This window comes from Protopterus annectens, chromosome 3.part1, assembly GCF_019279795.1.
Source record: "Protopterus annectens isolate FY-2018-M chromosome 3.part1, PAN1.0, whole genome shotgun sequence".
In the NCBI taxonomy this organism is placed as follows: domain Eukaryota; kingdom Metazoa; phylum Chordata; order Ceratodontiformes; family Protopteridae; genus Protopterus; species Protopterus annectens.
In genome coordinates, this window is record NC_056732.1 from 1,648,541,034 (window position 1) to 1,648,568,412 (window position 27,379).

At 40.7% G+C, this 27,379-nt stretch overlaps 1 protein-coding gene across 1 annotated transcript in view; it reads left to right on the forward strand.

Annotated features, from left to right (window-relative positions):
• ANKIB1 (ankyrin repeat and IBR domain containing 1) overlaps nt 1–27,379 on the forward strand; it is a 2,275,843-nt gene that overhangs the window by 1,220,987 nt on the left and 1,027,477 nt on the right. The window contains 1 exon segment of the mRNA XM_044067672.1: nt 25,476–25,658. Coding sequence (XP_043923607.1) covers nt 25,476–25,658 — 183 coding nt within the window.

The following is a 27,379-nucleotide window of genomic DNA, read 5'->3' on the forward strand; positions in this document are numbered from 1 at the left end:
TATTGTGCTTACAAACTAATCTAAGCCTGTATTAAAATGTAATGTTTGAGTATATCTGGAAGTATCAATAAACCAAAAAGTAACCAGAACAATAAAGCCAAAAAAACCAAAAATAAAGTATTCAGAAAAAAGTTTAGTAGTAGTTCAACAAAAAATTCAGCACAAAAGTTAGTATAATAAAAAATATCATCAAACTTCATCAGAATACAAATATAAATATAATAAAAACATTATTAAAACATATTTAACACTAATCACTAAAACATTAATCTTAATTACCAGCATGGTAAATTATTTTAAAATCCAGTTACATACTAAAACATTTGACAAAAACTGTAGCATAGTAAGTCTTGGTGTAATTTGTATTTAATTAATCGCCTTGGTTCTTTTCTAAATTTTTAATTTCTTATCCAATTATTATATTTCTAAAACAGAAAACAAATTCCAAAAAACAAATTTCTAAAAGTTCTTTTTGTTTTTCTATTTTGCAGCTTTTTAAATAATGATATAGACGATAAGTGATTTTAAAAAAATTTTGGAACTAGTAGAGGGAGAATTAGATTACATGAAAAGAAAACACAAAAATTAAATTTTAAGACTGTTAGCTAATGTCAAAGTTTTTTGACAAATCACATGCTTTAATTAACAAACACAATTTTTTATTTTGTTTCTTTGTTGAGTGAGTACTGTGTTTTTAAATGTTGTAGTGATTTTCACTTAATTGATTCTAATAATGTTGATTGATAATTAAGTATGTATTTAAGATATCTGGAAGTATGTTGACAAAGCCTTTTGGTCTTTTTATGTTTATCATCCTCCTGCCCAGGCAAATCCTGTCTTTAAATTCATCACATACTTCCTTCCACCTCACGTTTTGTGTTTATGTGCATGTGTTTGAGGGTGGATACGCACACTGAAGCACATGCACTTGATCATGGAATTTACAGTAAACTCTTGTCCAGGTACATGGAACAGATGTGAACCTACAAGTATATTTCATGAGGAGGCAACCCCTGTGCAGTGGACATCATGTTCTGCACCATTTAGTTAATATAACTCAACTCCCAAGGACACACAACTTCAGTGCAGTATATAGGGCGCAGCTGTATGTGGCACTGCAGGAGAAGTGGACAAATCTCATTCAGAAATGTGGGCCTCTGACAAACACAGAGTGGCAGTGTAGTGTCACACAAAGCATGCACAATGCATGCAATGTTAATATTAGGCTATGCCAGTCAGTGCATGATTGGGCAGTGCTGTACTTTAGACATTCCAACATACACAAGAGAAAGGCTGGAGTGGATCACAGTCATCATCATCATCATCATCATCATCATGTCCATAGTTGGCAAGGGAGACAGTTCCGTATGCCTGTACTTGTGCATGAAGAGGGACATGTCACATGATACAGAGGTAGGGTTTTGACATGATGGGAATTGCCAGCGGCAGTTTCTCTTTAAGATGAGGTGATAGTACCACTACATGCCCTTAACCCAGGGCCATTCTGCTGGCTTTTTGTTGTAGGATTAGGTGCCTCTGAACAGGAATGGTGTGCTGCTGCATGTCCATGACCTAGATGGAATTCTGTAGCAAGGTTTCCCATCAGTGGAGGTAGAGTATTGTCACCACTCTTGACAAGGGGAGGCAAAGTGTCATACACTTGTGGATACAGTTGTGGATTCTGTGCTTTACAATAACTGTGCCCCCATGGGAGCCCCATGTATGTACCCTACTGTAGCTGCAGACAGCACTGCCATTGTGGCTGATGGTGGTGGCAGCCCTGACAATCCTCCAGATGGAGGTGGAGAGGGAATAAATGTGTACCACTGTAGACCAAACCATTTTAGTGTCCCTAAACTCTGTGCCCTCATAGAGCTGCTGGAAGAACTGCATGATATCCTCATGCATGCTGCACATCAAAACAGTCCGCATCATGTTGGACTAGGTTCCAGTAGATTGGGCTTGGATTATAGTCTGGCACATCTGCAGAGTGATCCTGAGTGACATGTCAAGCACCAAATGTGACGTATGCTGTCTTTAGGCACACCTGCTAGACTATGTAGTATTGCTTGTAAATGAATCAGGTGCAGTGCACTCCTCTGCTGCTACAGCTACAGAGGGTGAATCACTGGTGTTCACAGCCATGGGACACCCCTCCCCCACTGGGGGTGATGAGAATTCACACTATACTAATTCATATTCTTCTGTGGGTGAGGCTAAACCCTTATGTTGCACTGGATGTTTGCCCAAAATTGAAACAGTGCTACTGTGTCATCTGACTGTGACTGAAGTATCATGGTTCCACCATTAAAACCACAATGCATTTGCCAACATCAGGTACAGGTGTCACTGTAGCAGTGTGCTGCCCTATGAATAAACAGTGAAAGGCATAATGGCTTGAATATTGACACCTGTGCTACAGCTATGGCCCAGTGGCATGCACACTAAGGTGTCCATCCAAGACCTGCTATACAGTTCCAGTTTACCTTAGCTGCATCCTGTCATGGTTGTATCCCTAACTTTCCTGTAATAAAATATAAGCAGCATATGCTCTGGTGAATCTATAGTTTATATTTACAATGCTGTTATACAGAAATGTGCTCTATTTGGTACCAACCTGCTGCATCATCCACCAAGATGTGTCAGGGTGGGTTCACTCCTCCACGGATGACTCCAGTACCATTGTTCCCCCTCAAGAGACAGCAGAAATTCCTCTGGCTCTGTTAGTCTGCTGCTCCTGGATACTTCCGCATGGCTCCCCTCTCCACTGCTTAGTGCAGCATATTGGTAATACACTTACAACATTGCTGTAATGTGCGATTGTGGACCCCTCCCCATGTTATGTCATGGGTCACTGTCTGCATCACCTGGTCCCTTATACATTGGTTAGCAGCCCCACTCCTCAACAGGCGCTCCCCGTGTGTCCTGAGTACCTGTAATATGGCTGAAATTGACCGCCTTTTTCTGTCCACATTTTCCTCCAGGCATGAAGACAGTTTATAGCTTGCATATTATGGGGACTGGAAGGACGCCAGCTACAGACAGTGAGATAACCTAATTATATCATCTTGTAATTGATGGGATAGCTCTTTGGGTAATAACATACTGTAACAGGGAGGACAGATTTGGGAATATACAGGTACTTGACATACTTTGCTGCATATGCACACCCTGCCCCCAGGACTTTTAGATTTTGTTAGGACTAATAGGTATGTATAGCATAAGGCAGTCATCCCCACTGTTAACATTAGAAAATACTGCAGGAAATACTAGAGACATAACCCTAACCTAGTAAAGGAGATGGGGGGGTTATACACATCTTGGCATTGCAGTACTATACCTACCAGCATAGGCCACAGTATAGATTGCACAGGCCATACCTTTAACATATGTTAGCAAGAGGCATGTACAGGGTACAGAGACAGTTTGTCCTGGTCGTAACAAAGCAGATTTGAATCCCTAATCCTTTAATTCCTCTCACCAAAAATGTAACTGGGCACCACTAAAATACCTCAATTTAGATAAAACCGTCCACTTCATCAGTAGCACCTTCCTCAACATCCTAAACACCCACGCTCCCCTAAGAAATTCCAGAGTCAAAACTAAAAGCTCCCTCTGGCTTCAAAAAAGCACTTGAGGACTGATAAAAAACAGGGATAAAGCATGGGAACACTGGCGCCAAACAAAATCCCCCTCTGCTAGCAGTCATTCCTTGAATTGCACAGCAAGGTTAAAAAGCAAATAAAAACAGATAAAGCCCTTTGTTATCAGTCCTCCCTAAACTCCTCCCATCACAATCCTAAACAGTTCTGGTCCACAATAAACTCTGTACTCCACCCAGGTAAACTAAGCACTCCCCCACCTACCATACCCTGCTCCTCCAGCAGTATAGCTGACTCCTTTAACAATCAGTTCATGGAAACCATACTATCCCTAGCCAAAAAACAACACTTCTCACCCACTATCCCCTCAGCCCCACACAACCCCAACCCTCCACCTCCCTCTTTCACCTTCTCCTCAGTACCTACCTCCTGTATAAAAAGACTTCTGACAAAACTCAAGCCCACAATGCTTGCAGCAAACAACCTTCCTTCAGAATATCTAAAAATAGCAGCTGACACCCTAGCCTATCCAATTTCCATATTAATTAATCACTCCGTATCAGAAAGCTATGTACCTACCCTGTGGAAAATTTCACACACATCATTCCCCCGCACAAAGGTGGCTCCTCCACTGACCTTTCCAATTACCAACCCATAGCCATCCTTTCTCCACTCTCCAAGTCCCTTGAGAAATGTATTAACTCTCAGGTATTAAACTATCTCCTAGCTAATAATCTTCTCTAAAACCCAACATGGCTTCAGGCCATATCACAGCACCACCACCGCCTTACTGTAGTTCTCCAGCATGATCCTACAACTGTATTTCAAAGGCTTTTGATATGGTATCACACAATATGCTCCCCTCAGCCCTTACTGGTCTGTCCTTTTCATGCTCTGTCACCAACTGGTTCCATAGCTGTCTGTCAGACCAACAACAGTCAGTTGTTTGGCAAAATCAGCTATCACCTCATCTCCCCATAACTCTCGGTGTCCCCCAAGGCTCCATTCTTGGCCCCCTACTATTTTCCCTTTTTACTAATAACCTTCATACCTCCACCAAACATGCTACTCTCATCCAGTATGCAGATGAATCCAACCTCATCTGCTCTTCCCCCACTTTACCAGAACTTCATAACATCACTCGAGTCATTCACATCTGTAGAAAGCAGGCTATCCAATGCCCAACTTCTACTCAGTCCCAGCAAGACCAAACTCCTCATCTTCCACCCCTCCAAATCTAACCAAACTACCACCCACTTCAACATACATGCCAAAATGACCCCCTTGTCTCCCCATCAGAGCACACCAAACTTCTTGGTGTGGAGATTGACGACAAACTCATATTTGACCTCCACATATCTCTTACCAGAAAAAAGTACACAAAACCTCGGGGCTCTATATGGAAACAAACAGTACCTAACAAGGCAGCCAGAACCTCTGTCATGAACTCCCAACTTATCTCGACCTTACGCTGTGCCTATCCCATACTCACCAACCTTAGACAATCTGACCTAAATAGACTTAAAACCTGCTACAATAAAATTGCAAAATTTGCAACAGGCACTTCCTACCGCAGCCACCACTGTAACACTCTCAGGTAATTGGACTGGCTTGAATTCCCACAGCTTCTTCACCTAAATCAACTCTCATTTGCCATAAATTAGTAAACCACCCTCATAAGATTCCATCTCTTTAAAACCTACTCCAACCCTACAGCTCCTTCTGACCCCTACGATCCAACAGCAAAAATCTACTTCTTACCACCAAACACAAAAACTCAGAAGGAGAAGCCCTATTCTCCTGTACCATATCCAAACTATGGAACAACCCCCCCCCCCTCAATAACCAAATTACCATACAGCAGTCTATTCAAAGCCAATCTCAAATCTCACCTAAAAAAGCATTGGCTCTGCCCCTGCTCCAACCCTGAGTAACATAGCTCCTAGCCAATCTGTACAGTTTATATGTTTATCCGCCATTAAACACACTTTATCTCCATAACTTTGTTTTCTCTCTCTGTCACTGAATTGTAACATTCAGCTTATTCACTCAGTATTTATTGTATGTTTGTTCCTTACTATTGGTCTATGTACTCTGTCATGCTACTGTTGTACTCTAAATGTCATGTGACTTACTGTAAACCCGTTTACTATTGTACTGTTTTACTTATATTGTACTTGTGGAGATTTTCTCCCCAGGCCTCCTCTGAAAAAGGACCTGTGCCCAGTCGGACGTTCCCGGTAAGCAAATGTAAATAAATAAACAATAATGATTTTGGGGCCTACCTTGTTGCCAGTGCATTTTACATACATTATACATACATGCACGCACTTCTGTTCATATTGCTTTTGCACTGTTTTGGTTATGCTTGTATTCACAGAGACAGTCATTACAGGCAGATTTGTAGTGGTTGCAGGTTTATCAAGGATAATGAAAATGCTTTTTAGACAGCTTTGGGAACAGCAGACATGTGTACTCAGTCCTTCATACCCTATGAATACTTTCTCACCTATGCAAGTTTGTGGCAGTCGATTCAGTTTATGTAAAACATTCAGTGCTTAGTTCAACAGCTTCAACAAACTCTTACATTAGTTTCCATAGCAGTTAAGTCATTACAAGTATCAGTCCTTTTTTTGATTTTCATGTACAGGCAGGTAGCTTCCCAAACATAGTCTTATTTCTCTTCTCAGGAAAACAGGTTCTCAAATACAGTTTCATTTCTTCTAAAGGCCCACAAAGTCCCTTGTTTCTTCACTCAAAAAATCTCTGGATATTTGTTTCTCAGAATACTCCTACAACCCAGACACATATCTCTCAACTGTCCCTAATTTGTAGGGAACCCTAAGTTTGGCTCAAAATTGTTCTGTCCTTCCTGAACGTGGACTTCTTAAAGAAGTTATAAGTTAATAGTGTCCCTAATGTGGTGCCTTTTCTCCTAATTATATTTCGCTGTGTCCCTAATTTTGGAGGTAAAAGGTTGAAAGCTGTGCACTATGTCACAAATCTTTTTTGCTAAGTGGTAGATGCTACATTTTATTTGCAGAGGCAGCTTGATCCTGTGTTAATCACAGCGGATATCTACCTCGCTCACATTTGACTGCCTATTATGTGCAGCTGTTTCTGCATACAGAATGCTGCACTAACCCTATATAATGTGAATTTCTGTTCAAGGGGATAGATAAACAAAAACACCTTGCCACTCACTTGCAGAGTACTGCATTTATCCTCAGAGATGTCCATGGGGCCAGAAAGTGTTGTTTTTTTTCTCTCTATACTGCTACCTAATATATCTGGTATTTCTTCCCAAGTCTTGCAGGACTTGATATATAACATATTGGTATGCCTCTTTAATAATGCAGTTTTGATACCTGACTGACACACAGGCAGATTAACCCAGGTTGTGTGAATGTCTTTGACTCGCTTGACACTGCTGTGATGCATCTGTCACTGTGGGTGTCAGCTCATGCTGGTGACATGCTTGAGTATGGGCATCACACTATTTTACAGCTACATATTTTATTTATTTGAGTTAACTGGTAAAGTCCGACTGGGATACTCTCCTATTTTCAAAGGAGACCTGAGGAAGAAAAGCTCCACATTGACATAATATGGTTACAGTTAAATACAAAGTCAGTACAAAAAACTTTGGCCAAAGGATTTGTGGGGTTTATATATGGAGAGATGTTACTCACTAGATCAAAGTGGTCTTTTTGGTGTCAATTCATATGGGGTGATAGGAATGGAGAACAGGACTAAAAGCAGGGCAGCCATCAGTATTGTGAATAATAATGTGTATGGAGATGAGCTGTAAGTACCGGGATAGTTTGAGCTATGGTATTGTTTGTTGGTAACACATTTTGCAGACTTATCATAGCATGCCTCCAGTTTATTTTTAACTGTAGCCTGAAGGTTGGCTAGGACAGGTTTACTGTATAAGTGAGATATGGGAGAAGGTAAGCAGTGGTACGATTTGTTTTGGTGGTGTTGCTAAGGAAGTCTTATATGCTTGTAGAACATTCAGGTCAGATTTAAGGTTTTCATTTGTAATCATTGTAAGAAGTTTTGTATGGGAGATTACTTTTGTTTCAGTTTTGTTTATTAAAAAAGATTTTGAAATTCACTTTGTCAGCCATGTGTGATATGGGGAAAAAAATAACAGTAACTTTTTTTTTTTGTTAGGTTCAGTAGTAGTTGGGCATTATGGAGCCATTTCTCAACTGAGGACTTGTGTAATCTGGAGGAGTTTATTTATTTATTTTATTTTATTTATTTATTTTACATTTGTTGACCAGGCTAGTCTAGCTGGATATATTTCCATTTTCAGTAGAGGCCCGGGGAGAAAAGCTCCAACATTAATAGTTAGATCATTACTTAAAATACAGCAACAAGGTTGGTAAACATAGTTGAAACATCGTAAATGAAAGTAGTTCAAATAAGTATACAAAAATCAGTAAAAATGATAAAAAAAAAAAGTGATCAAAAAAGATATTTACACTAGTATAGAAATCATTAAGAATGGTGAGATGAATTCTATTACACAATAAAAGTGACAGTGTTATTATTTACTAGGTCGTACTAACAATAAGCAGGATGAATCTACGAAATTGCTTCATTGTGGTCAGCAGTTTAGTTCTTCATCATAGAAATTAAAGAAATATGTGTGAAAAATTGGTAGGGTGTGGAAATAATCTTAGTAGAGGGAAAGGTTAGTCAGGTTTACAACATGGACATAACCAGTGAGTTTTAAAGTATGTTTTAAGTCTTTGTTTAAAGAGAGGCAAAGAAGAAAGGGTTGTTAGTTCATTTGAAAGGAGGTTCCAGTTTTTTCCCACTGTGTTAGAAAACAGGGAATCTCCAGCCAAGTTATTAGTTTTGGTTATACTAGCTAGAGTTGAGGTGAGTTATTAGATGCACATAGAAGAGTGGAATTATCAGCATATTGTATAAGAGAGGCTAGATATGTGGAGGCATAGAGATCATTGATCAAGATATTAAAGGAGAGGTGACTAAGAAGAGAGCCTTGGTTTACATCAGTGGAGACATGCAAGTAGGGGGAAGATGGCATTCTGCCATTTTACAAATTGGAGCCTGTCAGTTAAATAGCTGTAGAGTCACTGTAATGAAGAAGGGGGTAATCCTATTTGAAACAATGTGTACATGAGTTTAGGGTGAAAAACTGTATCAAAGACATTAGACAGGTCAAGGAATATGGAAGAAACAAGTCTGTCTGAGTCCCTGTATCTATTGATAATGTCATTGAATGATAGTTTGGCATTAGTTGTATTGTGTGCTGAGCAGAATTCATATTGAGTGGATGTTAAGACCCATTCTTGTAGGAGATAGTAGAGGAGTTGTTTATTAATACAATTTTCAAGAATTTTTGAGATAATATTGCAGTAGGCCGGAAGTTGGAGATGTCAGCAGAGATGTCACCTTTATGAAGAAGGATAATATATGATTTTTCCATATTGTGGGTAAATAGGATTTAGCATTTGATCTATTGATAAAGATAGAGACTGGGTATGTTATAGCACTGGCAGCTATCGTTAGGTTATTAGGTTGGAAGTTGCAGTACTTGAAGTCAGTGAGTGTGATTCACAAGCATCCATTTTCATAAGAGTTTCAGAAAACTACAGCAACTTTTGCACACATTCCTTGGAGAGCTTCTGCATGGTGTATGGCAGAGAACAAGACAGTGCTCTTGTGTCCTTCCTGACCAGTTTATGGAGTGCCTACTGAGCTCCTATGGTGCTGTATTTTAGAAAATAGATCCCCAGTATGGTCGCAGACATTACTAGGACAGGGACAGTGCTGGTATCAACATAATGACCTGCAACACCTTAAGCCTAATGATCTCCATGCATGGAAAGCAGAGTTTAGATGCCATCACCCTGAGTCATATGGTTGGTGGCTAGCACTGTATTTTTTATTTTTCCTCTTCTATGTTTGAGACAGTTTATTATGACAATGTGAAACTGGACTTGGTTGAATGATGGTATCATCTTCCCATGTACACGAAAGTGACAATGTCGAATTCCAACATTGTCGAAATACATCTCGAGTTCGACCTCGGAACAGGCATTAACATGGGTCGAGATAGGAGTGAGATTTGTACTTTGACAATGTCTAGTTCGACATCGTTACCATTGGCCCTCCGGACTTCGGTGAAGTGGATTTGACCGAATCCACTTCATCATTGTGATTGTAAACCATTTGGGGCTGGTCTTCCTGCTGACAGCTATTTGTCAGGGTCAGTTTAGTAAATGTGGTGCTTACTGTGTACAGCTTCATTTTCAGGTAGAGGTGTTGGTGACACTTAATGGAATATGCCAACTGCATTTAATGCAAGTTCTCCGGGAACCTGTTATGAGCTGGTGGGGTTTGTACTGCACCTTGACATGATGCTCACATTTGTGGTGTTCCCCTATGTGTAACAGGACCATTTTTCTGTGTAAATATGTTAATATATGCACAGGAGAGAGACACCTGTCTGTCAAGTAGCCAATGGGACAAATGTATTGGACTATGACTTATAACTGTTGTCTTACCTTACACATGCCAGTTTCCTGATGTGACTTCTCTTTCAGCATCACTAAAATGAGAGAGTAGTCATTTTGCTTACTGTACGAAACAGTTGAGGCTAGCAGCCAGCCATGGTTAGTTCTACTCACAAATGCCTTGCTTGAGGGAAGTCCTGACCCATCTCCAACAGGTAGTAGGTGGTGGAGATGCAGAGGGTAAGTGTAAGGCCTGGATGGAGAGCCTCCTGTATCAGATGGCAAATTTGCCTTACCTGGCCAACCTCAACTAGTGGGTCATTAGGGGAGGGTGTGATCCTTATCACTGGCCACTATGATAGATCAATTGGCGATAGATCACAATAATGCCCCGCTGCACTGGGGTAACAGATGTCATGCTGTTGCTAACCACAGCTGTCCACTGCCAGGTGTGCTGCATTCCTGTTGTGTTACATCCTATACCTTGTGCATTGTTGAGCATCCCCCCCTTAACTCTTTCTCTGCCTTATGTTTGGCTGTGTCCATCTCATGTCTCCAAATCCTAGTGTATGCACATTTGACCCCGGTTATCTTTGTTCTCTGTGTCTGTCTGTCTACCTCTGCACACTGTTGCACTCATTTTCCTTCCTGCTTTTCTTTTCTTCCATTCCCTCTTGGCTTCTCTGTATGTATTGTTCCCAGAAAGATGTTGCCTTACTTCCCCACATTCTGGACATTTATATATGTTTGCCTTCTGTGTGTCCCTCTGCATACGCCCTTCTCCTTTTCTTGCCCTTCCCCCCCTTTTAACATTTGACAGATGTCCATATAGCACTGCAGTTGCACATATGCACGTACTGTATGGCTATAGAGCTTTATGCATCACTTTGTGCTGTCCTACTGTGGAACACGCCATCAAGAACAGTGTAACTGCTACTTGTGCTACTTTATTTTCATGGATGCATTGGTCTGTGAGTTCACATTTTCGGATCTTGTGAGATGCTGCATAACCACCCCGTGGATTGGGACTTATGGTTCTGGATTTGTGTTTCACTGCAAGCTGTGTGTGTGTGTGTGTGTAGGTGTGTGTGTAGGTGTGTGTGTGTGTGTGTGTAGGTGTTGTGATGCTCATGTGCATATCCTGAATTGCAGGAAGCTACACCGAAGAGCAGCCCGTCTAGCTTTGACTATTTAGTGACTTCTTACGTCGCTGTACAGTGCCATCCAGTTGTGTAAGGCTTGTGTTTGCTTGCAGCACATCTATCTGAATCCAGGTTGTAATGTTTGTAGGTTTAAACTCACTTGATTGTGGTTCTCTGAAAAGCATCATGATTAAGTAAATGTATGTTGTATGAACTCAACACATATAATTAATCTCACCAGTTAGTATATTGTATTGCTTAGTCATGCAAGTTGTGACAGTAACAAGTTGAGTTTTGTATGAAACAACACAATAAATCTCAACATTTAGTACATTATGCTATTTATTAGTCATACAGGTCTTGGCAGTAAGTCTTGGCCATCATTCCAATGGAGTATGTCTAACAAAGTAGTTTATTAACAGAAGGCTATAACAGGTGCACCTTGTCCCAGCCCTCAACAGCCATAGACATTTGATTTCTACTGTGTAATGCTGCAGGTATTGGGTTAATATACCACTGCTGTGCTGATAGTGTTCTGATGTCTCCCTTTCTGTTTTGCCTTTGATCATCTGATGGAGCCCTGAATGTTTGCATCACAGTTGTATATTTTTTTATTTTATTTTTTTTTTTATGTTCATTTGTTAACCTGTGTAGAACAATTATCCAAATTGATTATTTTCAGGTTCAGCTCAGGAAAGGCAATATAGGCATAAGAATGTGATAACATTTAATAAAATCCATGCATAACAAAGGTGAGATTCTGAGTGCAGAGATCAGTTTGGTTAGATATTGTACAATATTTGCAGTTATCTGTATGAGAAAATGCTTTTAAGCCTGTTTCCTAATGGCATCTCTAAGTTATTCAGTACTTAATTATTATGGTAGCACTCCTGCTAAACCTGATGTATACAGTATATGTATTAGGTTTGATAGGAGTGGGAGAAGAAAGGAAAGAGTAGAGCTGTAAGAGATGATGTGCAGATTCACATAACAGGCGGTTGTGTAACTGATTTAGCTTTATGCAGCTGGGTCCTGGGATACCACAAAAAGGAAATATTTGCTCTTATCTTTCTCATGTCATTTAGCTTGGTGTACTGTGGGCCTGATTGATTCCTAACTCTGAACACATTTGGATTTTTTTTTATTTTCTTCTGTGGCTCCTCCTGTTCAAAATGCCCTCCCTTGATGGCTTATAGAGTGTGGTATTCCTCTCGCTATTCACGCATATTGTAAAGATGCCATTACTCCAGCTGGCATTGTTAATTACTGTTTAAACTGTCTGATATGCTTGGAGATATTTAGTGTACTATAATAATACTTGACTGGTTTAAAGTTACTTAATAAACATGTTCTGACATTGGTATATTGTTATGTATTTCCCCTTTCAGAAGAGCATATAAATGTGTTATTTCTTCATCATTAACTTCTTAAGTGAAGTCCAAACTATTCTCATTCTTGGCTAGCTTTTTCACAAGTTCAGTAAAGTCCTGTTTTTCCCTTGTGTATAGATATCATGTCATCCATGCATACCTCTCAGCCTGCAGACGTTCACTGAAAATTGGTACAAAGGCTCTTAAGAAGTAGGTACATCATGCCAAAAATCTGGACACCTAATTAGCATATAGTTTGAATACCGAATAACACATAACTCTTCCTGCTTCAAGTAGGATTATGGGATACTGTTCAGAAAAGCATTTAAAAAACTGTGAGTGACTAAAATATAAGCATATTATGAACAAAGTAAATCTAAGTGTCTTAAAGATACTGGAAAAATCTACCCGACAGTCATATATTTTTGCTTCTGATAAAGAGAGATGTAAAATGTGGGTCCTCTCTATATAAATTATTGGTGCCACAATTATGTTGGTCATATATGTTGTCTGGGTTCCTATATACCAAATAGATTCAAAATCATACTTGATAGGTGGCAAGATTGAGAAAATCATGTGAAAAGATAAAGCAAGCCTGAAAATAGATACATAATTCCAAAAAAGGTACATCATGCAAGGGATGAAATCAACAAAAACAAGTGTGCCAAGCTGTGACTAACATTTAGCAATAAAAAATGGTTTTGTTAACTACAAATTGTAAGCAGTTTAATTCTAGATTTCATTCCCGATTAACATTCCAGAAACAACTTCAAACTTAACTGACTTGCATTTAAGAAGTTTAAAAGCGTGATCATCGTGCACACATGATTTCAAAGACCAGTACATTTTAATTGTACAAATTCCTACTCTTAAGAAAACAGGCTAAATTAGCGGCACCATTCGAGCCTGGTTTATTTAGAACATTAAAATAAAACTGCCAAATTAATTCTTATCTCAATAACAATCCCAAACTGGCACATAAAACATTGTTTTTCTTTTTAAATGCCCTTCTCAGCTAGCTTTATTTTTAATTTGTCTAATATGTTCCACTGCGCTGTCCTTTAATTTGGTAGTGGTCTTACCAGTGTAGAAACTATCACATGTAGTACACTGAGCATGACGTACAACTTGGGTGGTCTCTCAGAAATATTTACTAGCTGCTTCTACTGTAGTACCTCTAAAATTCTTAACCGCTTAAGATCCTGCACAGATATCTCTGTATATTTTTATTGTTAAGGAAGGCGAACCACATAACTGCATTTACTTTTTCCCTGTACCAGGTATCCTCAAACTTAAAAAAAAAAAAAAAAAAAAAAGTACATGTTAAGAAGTGATGACTTAACAGTAATGCAGAATTTGATCTTGGCTCTTCACAGGTTGTCTTTGCTATCGCTGGTGAAGAAGGCAATGAGAGTTGTAAGCAAACCAGTGGTGTTTAATCCAGAAGCAAACACTCACAAGGTACTAAAAAGTACACACAAACTGCAAACCAACAATAAAAATAAAGCGCTTTTCGTCCTGCTCACTAGCAGGACTTCTTCAGATAAAAAATGTCATAAAAACGCCATCATTAAATACTAAATAAAAAAGTGGGCGTTGTAAGCCACACAAGTTACACTCAATTAACTTAGAGACATTGCTCACTGTAGTAAACAAGTTGTGATTTAAAGTGCATGTTACATGTATTTGCAACAAATTTCTACCTCTTCTAGCAAGATATGTAATCAATAATTAAAGAAATAAAAGGCTTCATTGTTAACAACAGTGCTAACAAAACTAAAGTTAATTAAAATCTGAAACAAACACTGGTTTGTTGAAGTCTGAAACAAACAATTGCCACATTACTATTACACCAACTAAACGCCTAAACGCTAACACGTAGACATGTCAAGGGTCTAGAAAAACAAGTAGTGCAAAGACACAATGAAAAAAACTAAGAAAAAATAAAATAATAATAGATAATACTATTGCAGGCCTGATAACATAGGTTTAAATGTTACACTTCCTTTTCTCTAAAAGGTAACAAGGGTGTTGTGTATAAACATTTATAGTGTACTAGAGTCTCAAATTCCTAAGTTTAAGTATACATGCCAAAGATACTACTTCATTCAAACCCGGATTAAAACAAGATCCAGTACGAAGTTGCCAACACAATTCAAGTTGTTCTAACAATAAAGATGTAGGTCCACCTCTATTGTCATCAAACACTGAGTCAGTGGCTCTAAATAAGAAAGAATGGTGTGGATATGACACTATGTGTCTTGCCAGAGCATTATCTAAACTTTGATTTCTGATTTTATACAACTGCTCGTAAACACGTTCTTTCATCTTACGGTCGGTTTTACCGATCTAGAACGCGGTACAGCCTGAGCATTGGGCCACATAGACCACAGATTTAGACTGGCAAGTAAACCTAGAGTGGGCCTTGTAAATAGTGTTTCTAATAATTACCTCCTTGCCTGTACTCATGTGCTTGCAATAATTGCACATTTGGCATTTGTACATACCACATTTCCAATTTAAAGCTGGTTTCTTGACCACTAATAAACTTTTCAAGTTGGTACCATGCTTGTATGTAATTCGAGGGCCGTTTTCAAACCTGTCAGCAATATGGGCATCTCTTCTAATTATTTCCCAATTTTTGTATAGGATGTACTTTATCTCCTTAGCATCACTAATAAAAGGGGTAATCAGACTAATTGTGTATTCATATTTGTCAGGACGGCTAGAATCGATTGTTCCAGTATTATTGAGACTCAAACTAAGAATTGGCCTATTAAAGGCCTTGTTCTCTCTTAGTGGTGACTTCATCACAGATAGTGTCTATCAGGTCCTTGAAAGAACGTGTTTACGTGTATTTGTATAAAATCAGAAATCAAAGTTTAGATAATGCTCTGGCAAGACACATAGTGTCATATCCACACCATTCTTTCTTATTTAGGGCCATTGACTCAGTGTTTGATGACAATAGAGGTGGACCTACATTTTTATTATTGGAACAACTTGAATTGTGTTGGCAACTTCGTACTGGATCTTGTTTTAATCCGGGTTTGAATGAAGTAGTATCTTTGGCATGTATACTTAAACTTAGGAATTTGAAATGCTAGTACACTATAAATGTTTATACATGACGCCCTTGTTACCTTTTAGAGAAAAGAAAGTGTAACATTTAAACCTGTGATGTTAAGTTGTCAATCTCGCCTTCATTCTTGCTGGATGGGTTCGGAGCCGATCCTCGGCTCCGACTCGGCCACTTACTAAAGCTCGAGAGCTTATTTTACTGGCTCAAGGCAACCCTATATCCCATGATGCTAGGCGATAACTCCCCAGATCTCGTTTGCCGCTTTCGCTTGCGAGGTGCGTATTTTTACCGTCTCCTCGTAAGTCTTTGAATGCATAGTTTTCAGTCACCCTTTTTGGTTAGTTTTTCACCCAGTTGTTTTTTAGTAGTTAGCAACTACCTTTAATTCTATTCCTGTTAATACCTTCCCTTTTTTTTTTTCCCCTTATATCCCCCCCCTCCACTTTTAGGTTAGGCCTTAAGCCTGCCCCTTTCCTAATTATTCTTAGGGATCCTGTGGAGTGTTTGGGTGTGTCAGTATCCCAATTAATATTTTTATTGTTTTTTGAGTGGTGTGTGTGTGTGTGTTTTCTTTCCTTTTGTGATCCCTCGACACTGTTATGTCGAAGGAAACTAAGGTCTCAGGCTTTAAGAAGTGTGACTCGTGCTGTCAGAAAATGTCTCTGACACATGGTCACACTTCTTGTGTTTACTGCCTGGGACATCTGCACCTGCAGGACTCTTGTTCTGTGTGTCATGCATTCAGTCCAAGAGTCCTGCAGGAGCGCAGGAACAAACTTATATTGAGAGGCTTGTTAAAGCCCGAGGGCTCCCCGACTAAGTCTGCGTCGGGGAGGCCTTCGAAACCAGCAAAACCGTCGGCTCCGAGTACTAAGCCTTCGGCTGCTGGCTCTTTGTCTGTGCCTAGATCGGCTCCGGCTGGAGTCGATCCCTCTGAGTCACAGGTTCCTGTCTCGGCACCACTCGGTGCTGATACCTCTGAGTCCATGCATTCACGGTCGGCTCCGGCTGGAGCCGACGTGTTCTCGGTTCCTTTGGCTCCATCCATATCTAAGAAGAGGTCAAGATCCACTTCATTGGAGTCCATCCATTCGGGTCCGAGATCCCCCCTGCTCTCGGAGCGGAGCCATCGGAGCCGATCTTCTTGGTCGTCCAGGCTTTCAGATCATGACCTTGAGAGAGTGGCAAGTAGGCTGTTAAAGTCTCAGGCATTGGCCCAGATGATCTGTAGCCCATCTCATCAGATGGTAGCTATTACGACTCCACCTATTTTTCCTCCTTCGACTCTCCCTCAGAGTTTGGAGCCGGAGCTCCTCGGAGCCGTGACTGTTGTGGCGTCGGAGCCGATACCTCCCCCTTCGGCTCCTTTCTCTTCCGCTCCGATCTCCTCCTTGATTCCTTCATTGGATGGATCCGGGCGCCTGGTCTCTCAAATCGGCTCCGAGGGGGCAAGTGGCATCGGACCATTGTCCGACCCCGTTCTCCCTCTTGGAGCGTCGGCGCTGGTGAGCTCGGCCCCGACATCGGTCTCGGAGCCTTCCCTGTCGGTGCGGCCTGGGGTTCCTACCTCTTCGGAGTGGGTGCCCTCTGGCCTTTCTGATAGGGGAGCCTTCGAGGTGATGAGGAGTGTACTAGCCCCAGGGCATAGTCAACGGTCAGCTCCATCAGCTCCTCCCACTACAGTGCCTGCTGATGTCTCTTCCCACTCTCTTGCTCCCGGACCCAGAGATCCAACGCCTCAGGTTTCCCCACTGGGAATATCTTCCCCTTCCGAGGCTTCTCCTGACCTGTCAGCGGAGCCTCCGTGTAAGAGGACATGTAAGAGGAAGCATGTGGACTCCCCTGAGTCCATTACATCTGACACAGACTTGGATGAGTCGGAGGGATCCCCAAAGTCCCCCTCTGAGGATGTTTCTTTCTCAGACATCCTAGAAATCCTAAAGCAGAGGGGGAACTGGTCTTCCCTTAATCCTTCCGAGGATGAGTCGGTGTACCTGGAGGCGTTTGGTTCTTGACCCTCCACCTCCTCGGTGTCTCCGCCTTTCGACCCCCTTATGGAAGTAGTGGCTCGGAAGGCGTGGTCGGCCCTGGATTCGGTGGAACCCACCCCTCGGAGGCCATCTAAATTCATCACAGCACCAGTTGACAAACAATTCCTAACAAAAGGTGTACCGGCAGATGCCATGGTGGTGGCTGGAGCCACCAAGAAGGAACTAGCTGATCCTGCAGTACCTATCCATCCTCCTAATAAGGATTCTAGGACCATGGATAGTTACAGTAAGCGGATGTTTTCTTCAGCGACCTTTGCCATGCGGTCGTTGAATTACTTGTGTCACTTCACCCACCTTCAGAGAGATATTCTCAAAGAGTTGGGAGAAGTCTTACAGGATCCATCAGCTGCTGGGTCCCAGGATAAAATAAACTCACAGCTTGGAACCCTAAACTCGATTGTTAACTCCTCCATGCATCTAATTTCATATGCAGCCAATGGAGCGAGTAGGGCCGCGGGCACAGGAGTGGTCTTAAGGCGTCACGCCTGGATGCGGCTGTGTAATTTCTCGGACCCTTTCAAGGCATCCTTCACAAATTCCCCTTTTGATGGTTCGGCTTTGTTCGGACCTCAAGTGAAAGACACCTTGACCAGATGCGAACAAGATGGCAAGACTCTTTCTGCCATAGGAGTCCATTTCTCCACCCCTTCAAGACCATACCCTAAGGGTCAGAAGGGTGGGAAAATGTGGTTCCGCAAATCTCAAGGAGTCACGCCTGATGCAAGAGGTCAGTTTACCCCCAGAGGCAGAGGGGGTAACAACAACAGACGCTGCCCTAGGGGCAGAGGGGGTCCGCAGAACCAGGGTAGCAGGGAGCCTCTGTCTGACAAACCCTTCCAGCATCCCTGAGATGTTGCCCGATTGTCCACCTTCGGAGGCAGTCAGGGGAAGATTGTTGCTGTACCCAAAAGCCTGGCTTTCCCTTACTCAAGACAAATGGGTACAGTCGATCATATCTGAAGGTTACAAAATTCCCTTTATCCAAACCCCAATTCAGCAAAAGGGAACCCTTCCAGACGTTCCACCCGGTCTAAGGGAACTAGCAGTACCAGAGATATCAAAACTGCTAGCAAAAAGAGCCATCCAGCCAGTCCCAGCAGACCAACTAGGATCCGGAATCTACTCAAGGTTCTTTTTGGTACCGAAAAATACAGGGGACTGGAGACCAATATTAGATCTCAGCAAACTAAACAAGTTTGTAAAGAGAACAAGATTCCGGATGGTCACGCTACAGTCCATTCTACCCTTTCTGGGCAAGGACAATTGGATGTGCTCCGTGGACCTTCAGGATGCGTACTATCACATCAAAATTCACAGGCGCTCCAGAAGGTTTCTCCGCTTTCGGCTGTGGGCCAGTCACTACCAATTCAGAGCCCTACCCTTTGGTCTCACTACAGCCCCCAGAGTGTTCACCAAATGTATGGCAGTGGTTACAGCTCACCTGAGACGGCAAGGATTTCAGGTGTTTCAATATCTAGACGACTGGCTCCTCACTGCCACCACCAGGCATCAACTTCTCCAAGCCAGAGCTTACACCATTCACATTTGCAGAGGGCTAGGAATCTCTATAAATTTCGAAAAGTCTGCCTTGTCACCTTGTCAGTCTATTACCTTTATAGGCACCAACTTGAACACCGTACAACTTTCAGCAAAGTTAACAGATCAAAGGGTCTTAGATATTCAAAACCATGTCCATGTTCTTCTTCAGAGCAACAAAATTCAGGCCAGGTATGTCCTGAAAGTATTGGGTCTTATGGCGGCCGCCATAACACTTCTTCCCCTTGCACGTTTTTACATGCATCTTCTACAGTGGATGCTTTTCGCCCAATGGTCTTTTCAGCAACTCCCCATGCACCACAAGATCATGATAACTCCAACTTGCAAAAGTCATCTGTCCTGGTGGATATTGTCCCCTCAAGTCCATCAAGGCAGACCCTTTGTTCCTCCTCCCCCGGTCACCACGGTGACATCAGATGCCTCCCTGATCCGGTGGAGGGGCATTTTCAGGGCAGGATGGTCCATGGCACTTGGCAACTTTTCGAACGCCACCTGCACATAAATGTCCTAGAGATGAGAGCAGTGCTTTTAACGTTGCAAGCCCCCCACGACTCTCTTCCCCTAGGAACTATTGCAATCCAAATGGACAATATGTCCGTAGTGTGGTATATCAACAAGCAAGGCGGAACCAAGTCCTATCCCTGTGTCGAGGCAGTCAGACTTTGGCAATGGGCAATCTCCTCTCAGCGGTTTCTGATAGCAACGCATATCCCCGGGAAGTCCAACATCATAGCGGACAGGTTGAGCAGAGCTATACTCATGCCACACGAGTGGTCTCTCAAACAATCTGTGGCGGAAGAGATTTTTCAGAAGTGGGGCCTTCCTTGCTGTGATCTTTTTGCTACACCCCAAAACAGTAAATGCCCCGACTTCTTCACCCTCTTCCCCCTTCCAGGTCATCCCCTCAGAGACGCTCTAGTCCAAGATTGGCCTCGGGGACTTCTTTATGCCTTTCCACCCTTTCCTCTAATCCCACAAGTAATTCAGAAAGCAACCGCCTTGAGAGCCAAGTTGATTCTCATTGCCCCTTATTGGCCTCGACAGATATGGTTTCCGTTCCTACATCGTTTTCTTTTGGTACAGCCTTGGCATCTGGACCCAGCTCCAGATCTGTTGACCCATCAGTCGGGGCAGCTGCACCAATCCCTACATTCTCTCAACCTCACTGCTTGGTTGCTCCACTTCCATCCTTAGCCAGGCTTCCTATGATTTCTAATCCCGTCCGGGATATCATAGAAGCTTCCCTTAAATCTTCCATCAGAAGGATTTACACTAGTAAATGGAAACGTTTCTCCTTCTGGGCAATGGCAAGGAATATAGATCCCTTTACTGCCCCAATTCATTCGGTCTTAGACTGCATAGCCAAACTTTTTCATTCAGGGTCTTCTGCCTCTACAGTAAAAGTCCAGTTGGCAGCCATATCGAATTTTCATACAGGCTTATCGGACCACAACATCATGTCCAATAAGCTTTGCAAAGCTTTCCTTAAAGGTGCATTTTTACTTAAGCCTCCGATCAAAGACCCTCCACCTCAGTGGGATCTTAATTTAGTCTTAACATCCTTGATTCTTCCCCCCTTTGAACCTGCGGTCTCCTGTTCATTGAAATTTATTTCCTGGAAGACACTCTTCCTAGTCACCATTACTTCTGCTAGGAGAGTATCTGAGCTTCACGCCCTCTGCATTCGTCCTCCCTACTTAATCTTCCATAAAGACAGAGTTTCTCTAAGGACAAATCCATCCTTCTTACCCAAGGTGGCTTCGCAGACAAATTTAAATCCCAGTTTTTTTCCCAAACTATACTAATAGAGCGGAGCAAAAGCTACATTATCTAGATGTTCACCGCTAGCACTGATACTATTTGGATAGAACCAAACAAATAAGGAAGTCTGATCAACTGTTTTTATCGTATGCAGAAAAGAAGAAAGGCCTTCCTGTTTCTAAGGTAACCCTATCTAGGTGGCTGTCTTCTGTGATTACATCTATTTATCAACTCAGAGGCAGGGAATTAACTTGTAAGCCAAAAGCCCATTCAACTAGAGCACTAGCTACATCTACAGCTTTTCAAGCCAGACTACCAATAGACACTATCTGTGCGGCAGCCACATGGGCCTCTCCTCATACCTTTGTTTCGCATTACAAATTGGACATGGCCTCCAGGGACAGAGCAAAATTTGGTTCCACCGTTCTCAAGAGTCTGTTCCAATGAGCCACCCAGGATGAAGGTGCTAGGGACGCGGTCCCATCCAGCAAGAATGAAGGCGAGATTGACAACTTAACATTGAGAAGTTATGTACCTACCATAACGTTCCATGTTAGTTGTCTTCTCTCACCTTCTTTCTTGCGTCCCACCCTCCATCCCCCTAGCCTGGATAGACTGAGATGATCTTCCCTTCCTTGAAGGCTCCTTATATTCCCTTGTTTCACCATCTAGGTGTCCTAGGATATATATAGTGTAGATAACGATCTTTGGGGGTTTTTATCCCTCTTCCTCCTCCTTTCCAGTTGGAGGATTTTGTTTTATTGGTCTATACTAGGTTTTTCAGCTTCCAAACGAGATCTGGGGAGTTATCGTGTAGCATCATGGGATATAGGGTTACCTCGAGCCGGTAAAATAAGCTTTTGAGCTTTAGTAAGTGGCCGAGTCGGAGCCAAGGATTGGCTCCGAACCCATCCAGCAAGAAAGAAGGCGAGAGAAGACAACTAACATGGAACGTTATGGTAGGTACATAACTTCTCATTATCAGGCCTGCAATAGTATTATCTATTATTATTTTATTGTTTTTTTCTTAGTTTTTTTCATTGTGTCTTTGCACTACTTGTTTTTCTGGACCCTTGACATGTCTACTTGTTAGCGTTTAGGCGTTTAGTTGGTGTAATAGTAATGTGGCAATTGTTTGTTTCAGACTTCAACAAACTTCAGTGTTTGTTTCAGATTTTAATTAACTTTAGTTTTGTTAGCACTGTTGTTAACAATGAAGCCTTTTATTTCTTTAATTATTGATTACATATCTTGCTAGAAGAGGTGGAAATTTGTTGCAAATATATGTAACATGCATTTTGCATTTTAAATCACAACTTGTTTACTGCAGTGAGCAATCTCTGTTTAAGTTAATTGAGTGTAACTTGTGTGGCTTACAACGCCCACTTTTTTATTTAGTATTTAATGATGAAGTTTTTATGACATTTTTTATCTGAAGAAGTCCTGCTAGTGAGCAGGACGAAAAGCACTTTAATTTTATTGTTGGTTTGCAGTTTGTGTGTACTTTTTAGTACCTTGTGAGTGTTTGCTTCTGGATTAAACACCGTTGGTTTGCTTACTATTCTTATTGCCTTCTTCACCAGTTTGTTGTCTTTACCTCCAGCAGTCTGTTCGTCTTTGCTATCGCTGTCAACATCAGTGCCTGATTCATGTTAGTATGAGGTTAACTGACTACCCCTTACTCAAAACCAGTCGATGTTTTGTTCATTCTGTCTTATTCAGTCTCTTCAACAAATCTTGGTATTTTATAGCTGGTTTTACATTTTAACATATCCTTTCATTGTATAATCTATCCACTTAACTACTTGGCAATATATGTGAACACTATTTTATTGGAAAATGAAGTTATGTGAAAAAAAATTGCTCCTGATCTTTAGTTTTATTTGGCCCTACATTTGTTTATACCTCCTGTACTGCCTTGCTTAGCTGTCTTAATTTTTCAACAAAATATCCACATTGCAGTAAACTTCATATCAATCTCTAATTCCTTACTGCATTTCATTAAATTTACCACAATATACTTCGATTGACAAAGGCTAAAGTACCTCAGCTTGATTGCTTTCCCCTCCACTCTTCTTTAAAGCAATACTAATGGTGTTTGCTTTCTTTAAAACAATACTAATGGTGTTTGCTGTTATAACTTTTAAAGCATTGTACCAGAAACATTTAACACAGTGTTGTCACCACTTACTTTTGCAGTAACAAAAGCATGTACACACATGAAGTCATAAAATTCATTAAACAATCACTGTTGTATTGCCCCTTTTTGCATTGAGATGGTTTGTGGGATTATTGTTTGCAGTTCTTTCTTCTGTGCTGCGTTTTCTCGTTCCATTTGTGCTGCTTGTTAATGTATTACTTTTTACAATAATTTTTCCTGCTGATGAGGCAGTTCTTAGGCTAGAGGTTGCATAGTGCCCATTTTAAGTCTATTCTTATGTTTTACTGCTTTTTTCTCTGTTTGCACTCCTGGTATATTCTACTGTTAACATTGAAGACATTGCAGCTTTTTTTCTCCTCTCGTCTCATTGATTAGTTTCCTTTTCCTGTTTTACCTCTGGAATTATCATGAGTATTATTTTGCCAAGAGAAAATAATTCCTTTTTTTATAATCATCAGCATCACTTTTTATTTTGGGTCTCTTTCATTATAACCTCACTTTTCCTGCTTGACCTTTTTTTTTTTATTATAAAATTTGATATGCACTGAAGCATGTTCCAGGTATGCCTGAAGTGGAAATTAGTGCTGTTAAAAGCTCAATTGACATTGCCTCTGAGCAAATTAGGCCAGAAACCATATTTGTGTATTGTGAGACTCATTTCAGTCATTTTACTACAACTGTATATTTACAGATCTAGATAAGAAAAATACCGCTGTGCTTTGCATTTTATAAACAAAAGAATATTATGGAACATTACTTGACTAGGAGAAGAGGTGGAAACAAGTGGACAGTATACCATTGTGTATTGACCTTGTTTATAACAAATGCTGTATGAACAAAATTACTGAGTGTTACAGCATGAGATCATGGGAAACCTGAGTTGAGAACTTCATAAGGGTGTGACAGGTCTGAGCTATTAATGTAAATGAAAGGAAGAATTATTCCATAATCAAATTGTCAGTTATAAGGTGATAGTTGTGATTGGAAAGACTATCAGAAGGTACAACCTAAACTCAGAATACTTTGATTCATGTATAAAAAGTTAGCCATGTAGTATAGATTTTCCTTAAATTGCTTTTGCAATGTTTCAGTTAGCAGCTAATTCTCTTCTGAGCAATAAATTATTGCCACAAGATGAGTTTATAGCTCAATGAATTTACTTTGAGACAGAGAGCATTTATGGACATTTACAAATAATGCCTCTGCGCTCCATAGTGCCCCTTGATTATCCCTGGGAATTGGACTGGAATAGCATTATGTTTATTGGGCTAGGGAGCAGAAACACAGAATGGTGCTAGCTGCCAGATCATCATGTTTTCCACCCTGCACACCACGGCTTTTTTGCAGGCCCAACTACCCCCACCCTCACTTCGACATGGTAACATTGTATTGTGAGGCTGAGCAGGAGTTGAGGAGATGCCTGTAAGGATACACTCACCCAGACCAGCTTAGCAATCGCTCTGACTCCCAGATTGTACAAGAGTAATTGAACAGTCCGCCTACACCTCCATATTCTCACACCCATCCTCCCTGCTGCTATATCAGTCTTCCAAATCACTGACCTGTTCCTGGATCACCTAGGCTGCAGTGAGGCCTTCACCCTCTAATCCTCCAGAGCAACACATTTTTTACTAGCATTTTCAAGCATTATTAATCTGTTAAGACTGTGATGATATACTATTAATTCTTATTGGTGGAAATCCATTTGAAACCTGTAAAGCAAACTTAGATTATATTAAATGAAGTCCCTAGAAGGCCAGAGCCAAATGTGCCAGAACAGAAGTTAGCTTCTCTGGTCTTGTGTTTTTTTATTTTTTTTTATTTGGTGCACTATGGCATTAGCTCTTCCCCTGTAAGGTATAACCGAAGCTACTGTAACTAGTAATCCTTGCTCTTGTGACCTGGGTGTTAAGGCCTAGCACACCAGCTTACTTACCTGCTTAAATGGAAAAATAAAACAAAAATTAAGTGCTGTACAGATGCTCTGTAAGAGTTGCATGTCACCAATATTGGTGTGAGGGTGCTGCTTTTGTTTCATAGATAGAGGAAGGTGGTCTTTGGTGCAGTATTAGATTTCCTTAAGGCTTTACAAAGCATGTATGTGTGATTTTAGCAGGTGTCATTGAATTTCATACTTTTGTATTTTTTTGTCACTGGTAGAATAACCTAGTAAAGCTGGTTAGATTTCAAAATACAATCAAGATTTTGTACCACAAAAAAAAAATTAAATTGTTTTCCTTTTTTCCATTCAGCTTTTAGTGAAGCATGGTGCAGACTTGTTTGCAGAAAATGAAAACAAAGACACTCCATGTGATTGTGCTGAAAAGCAACACCACAAAGACTTGGCTTTAAGTTTGGAGTCTCAAATGGTATTCTCACGAGATCCTGAAGCTGATGACATTGAAGCTGAGTATGCTGCATTAGACAAAAGAGAGGTGACTTTTTTCCTTTACTCTGTCAGTTTGTATCATTTCCTGTGAGATGTTTACTTAAATTTTCTTAGATGCATGTAGATACAGTAGGAAAAGAAAATGCAAATTATATTTTAGACTTGGTCCAAACACATGGAAATGCTTATCTGATTGGTTACATCATAATGTATAAAATATATACCAAATGGCATTGTCATGTTTACAGAAATTATCTGTGCGAGCTAGGGTTGCATCATTTGGTGCGATGAAACTGGATGGATGACTGCGGTCTAGCCTCTGCTTCTGACCGCACTGTTTTTTGCACTGCTAGTAAGATTTGGTAACAACCTGTTCACTTTCAAAGAACATCTAAAAGACCAGGTCAGGGACTCCTGGCTATGCTTTTGCTCCTCACAAGACTAACTCTATAACAAAGAAGCTTCTTCCTTTCTATTACTTTTATCACATCTCTGTCGGCACCCAGAATATTTAGACTTCAGTAATAAACAAAGAAGACTCAGTGTATATAGTCCTGGTCTTTTGCAACTACTGCTATATTCTGTATTCTTAGACTAACACTTCTTGATGCTGTTGTCCACAGCTAACATTGTTATGCCTATAACAAACTACTGTATCTTCTAAAGGGTGAATATTTTGTCCAACTCCCATTTTAATACAGGTATCTGTTTACTCATGCATAGCCATGTTTACAGCTGTTCCATTACAAATGCTTGTATGTAATGTATTCCATTTCATTGTGATTGTGCCAGTGTGAATGTACTCTTTTATTTGAACCACTTTTATGTAACGTGAGCCGGTTCAGTATGTTACTGTTTATAATTTTCTAATACTGCACTGTCAAAAGATGACATTAATGTTTAATTTACCTGTGTTAATCTACGTTGTATCTTGTATTGTACTGATGGAGCTTTTCTCTTTGTGCCACTGCTGAAAACGGGTTCTATATCCTTTCTGACTTCAGCAGACAACAAATGAAAATAAAATATATAAGCAGTAATGATGTGTAGTTGAAGCTATATCTGCCTTTACATTGACTTGTCATAAGCATTTCACACTGTTCATCACAAAATACAATATACACAAGCTACTGTGACTGTCTTTAGGTTGTACTGCACTTAGATGGTTTTGCAACATTAATTATATATGTTTATGGGGTAATGCATTGATCAGTACTGACCCGTTTCAAGTTTATCCCAAGTGAAATACAAAACATTTTGCAAACAGAAAAAGGCAGAAATGTAAGTATTAGCAGAGGAGTTCAGATTAGTTACATAGAAAAAAGTGTATATGTACATTATAAAACAAGTCGAGAGTAATGCGCAATATTTACATTAGTTTCTAAAGCATGTCAGCCTTCAGTAATTCTGTGAGAGGTGAAGAGAAGTAGAAAGCAGATAGAGATAATGTCTTGGGTAATATATCCTGTGTTGAAGCGGGAGCATTTGCATATAAGAAACTGCTTTCTCTTGGTTGAAATGTTTCCCGGCCTTTCACTGAAACAAGATAAAGGCTTGAAAGTAGTAAGATCTGATGTCCTTTTCATTCTTCCTCACTATTAGGTTACGGATCCAACCTTCGCATCCAACTTGGCCACATTTCTCAGACTTGGATCCTAGTCTCGAGCTCTTCTCTGTACCCATAATGCTGTACACTCTGTACAAATTCCTCAGATCTCGATGGCCACCAAACATGGTAAAATGGAAAAGTCCAAAGTCTCAAGCTAT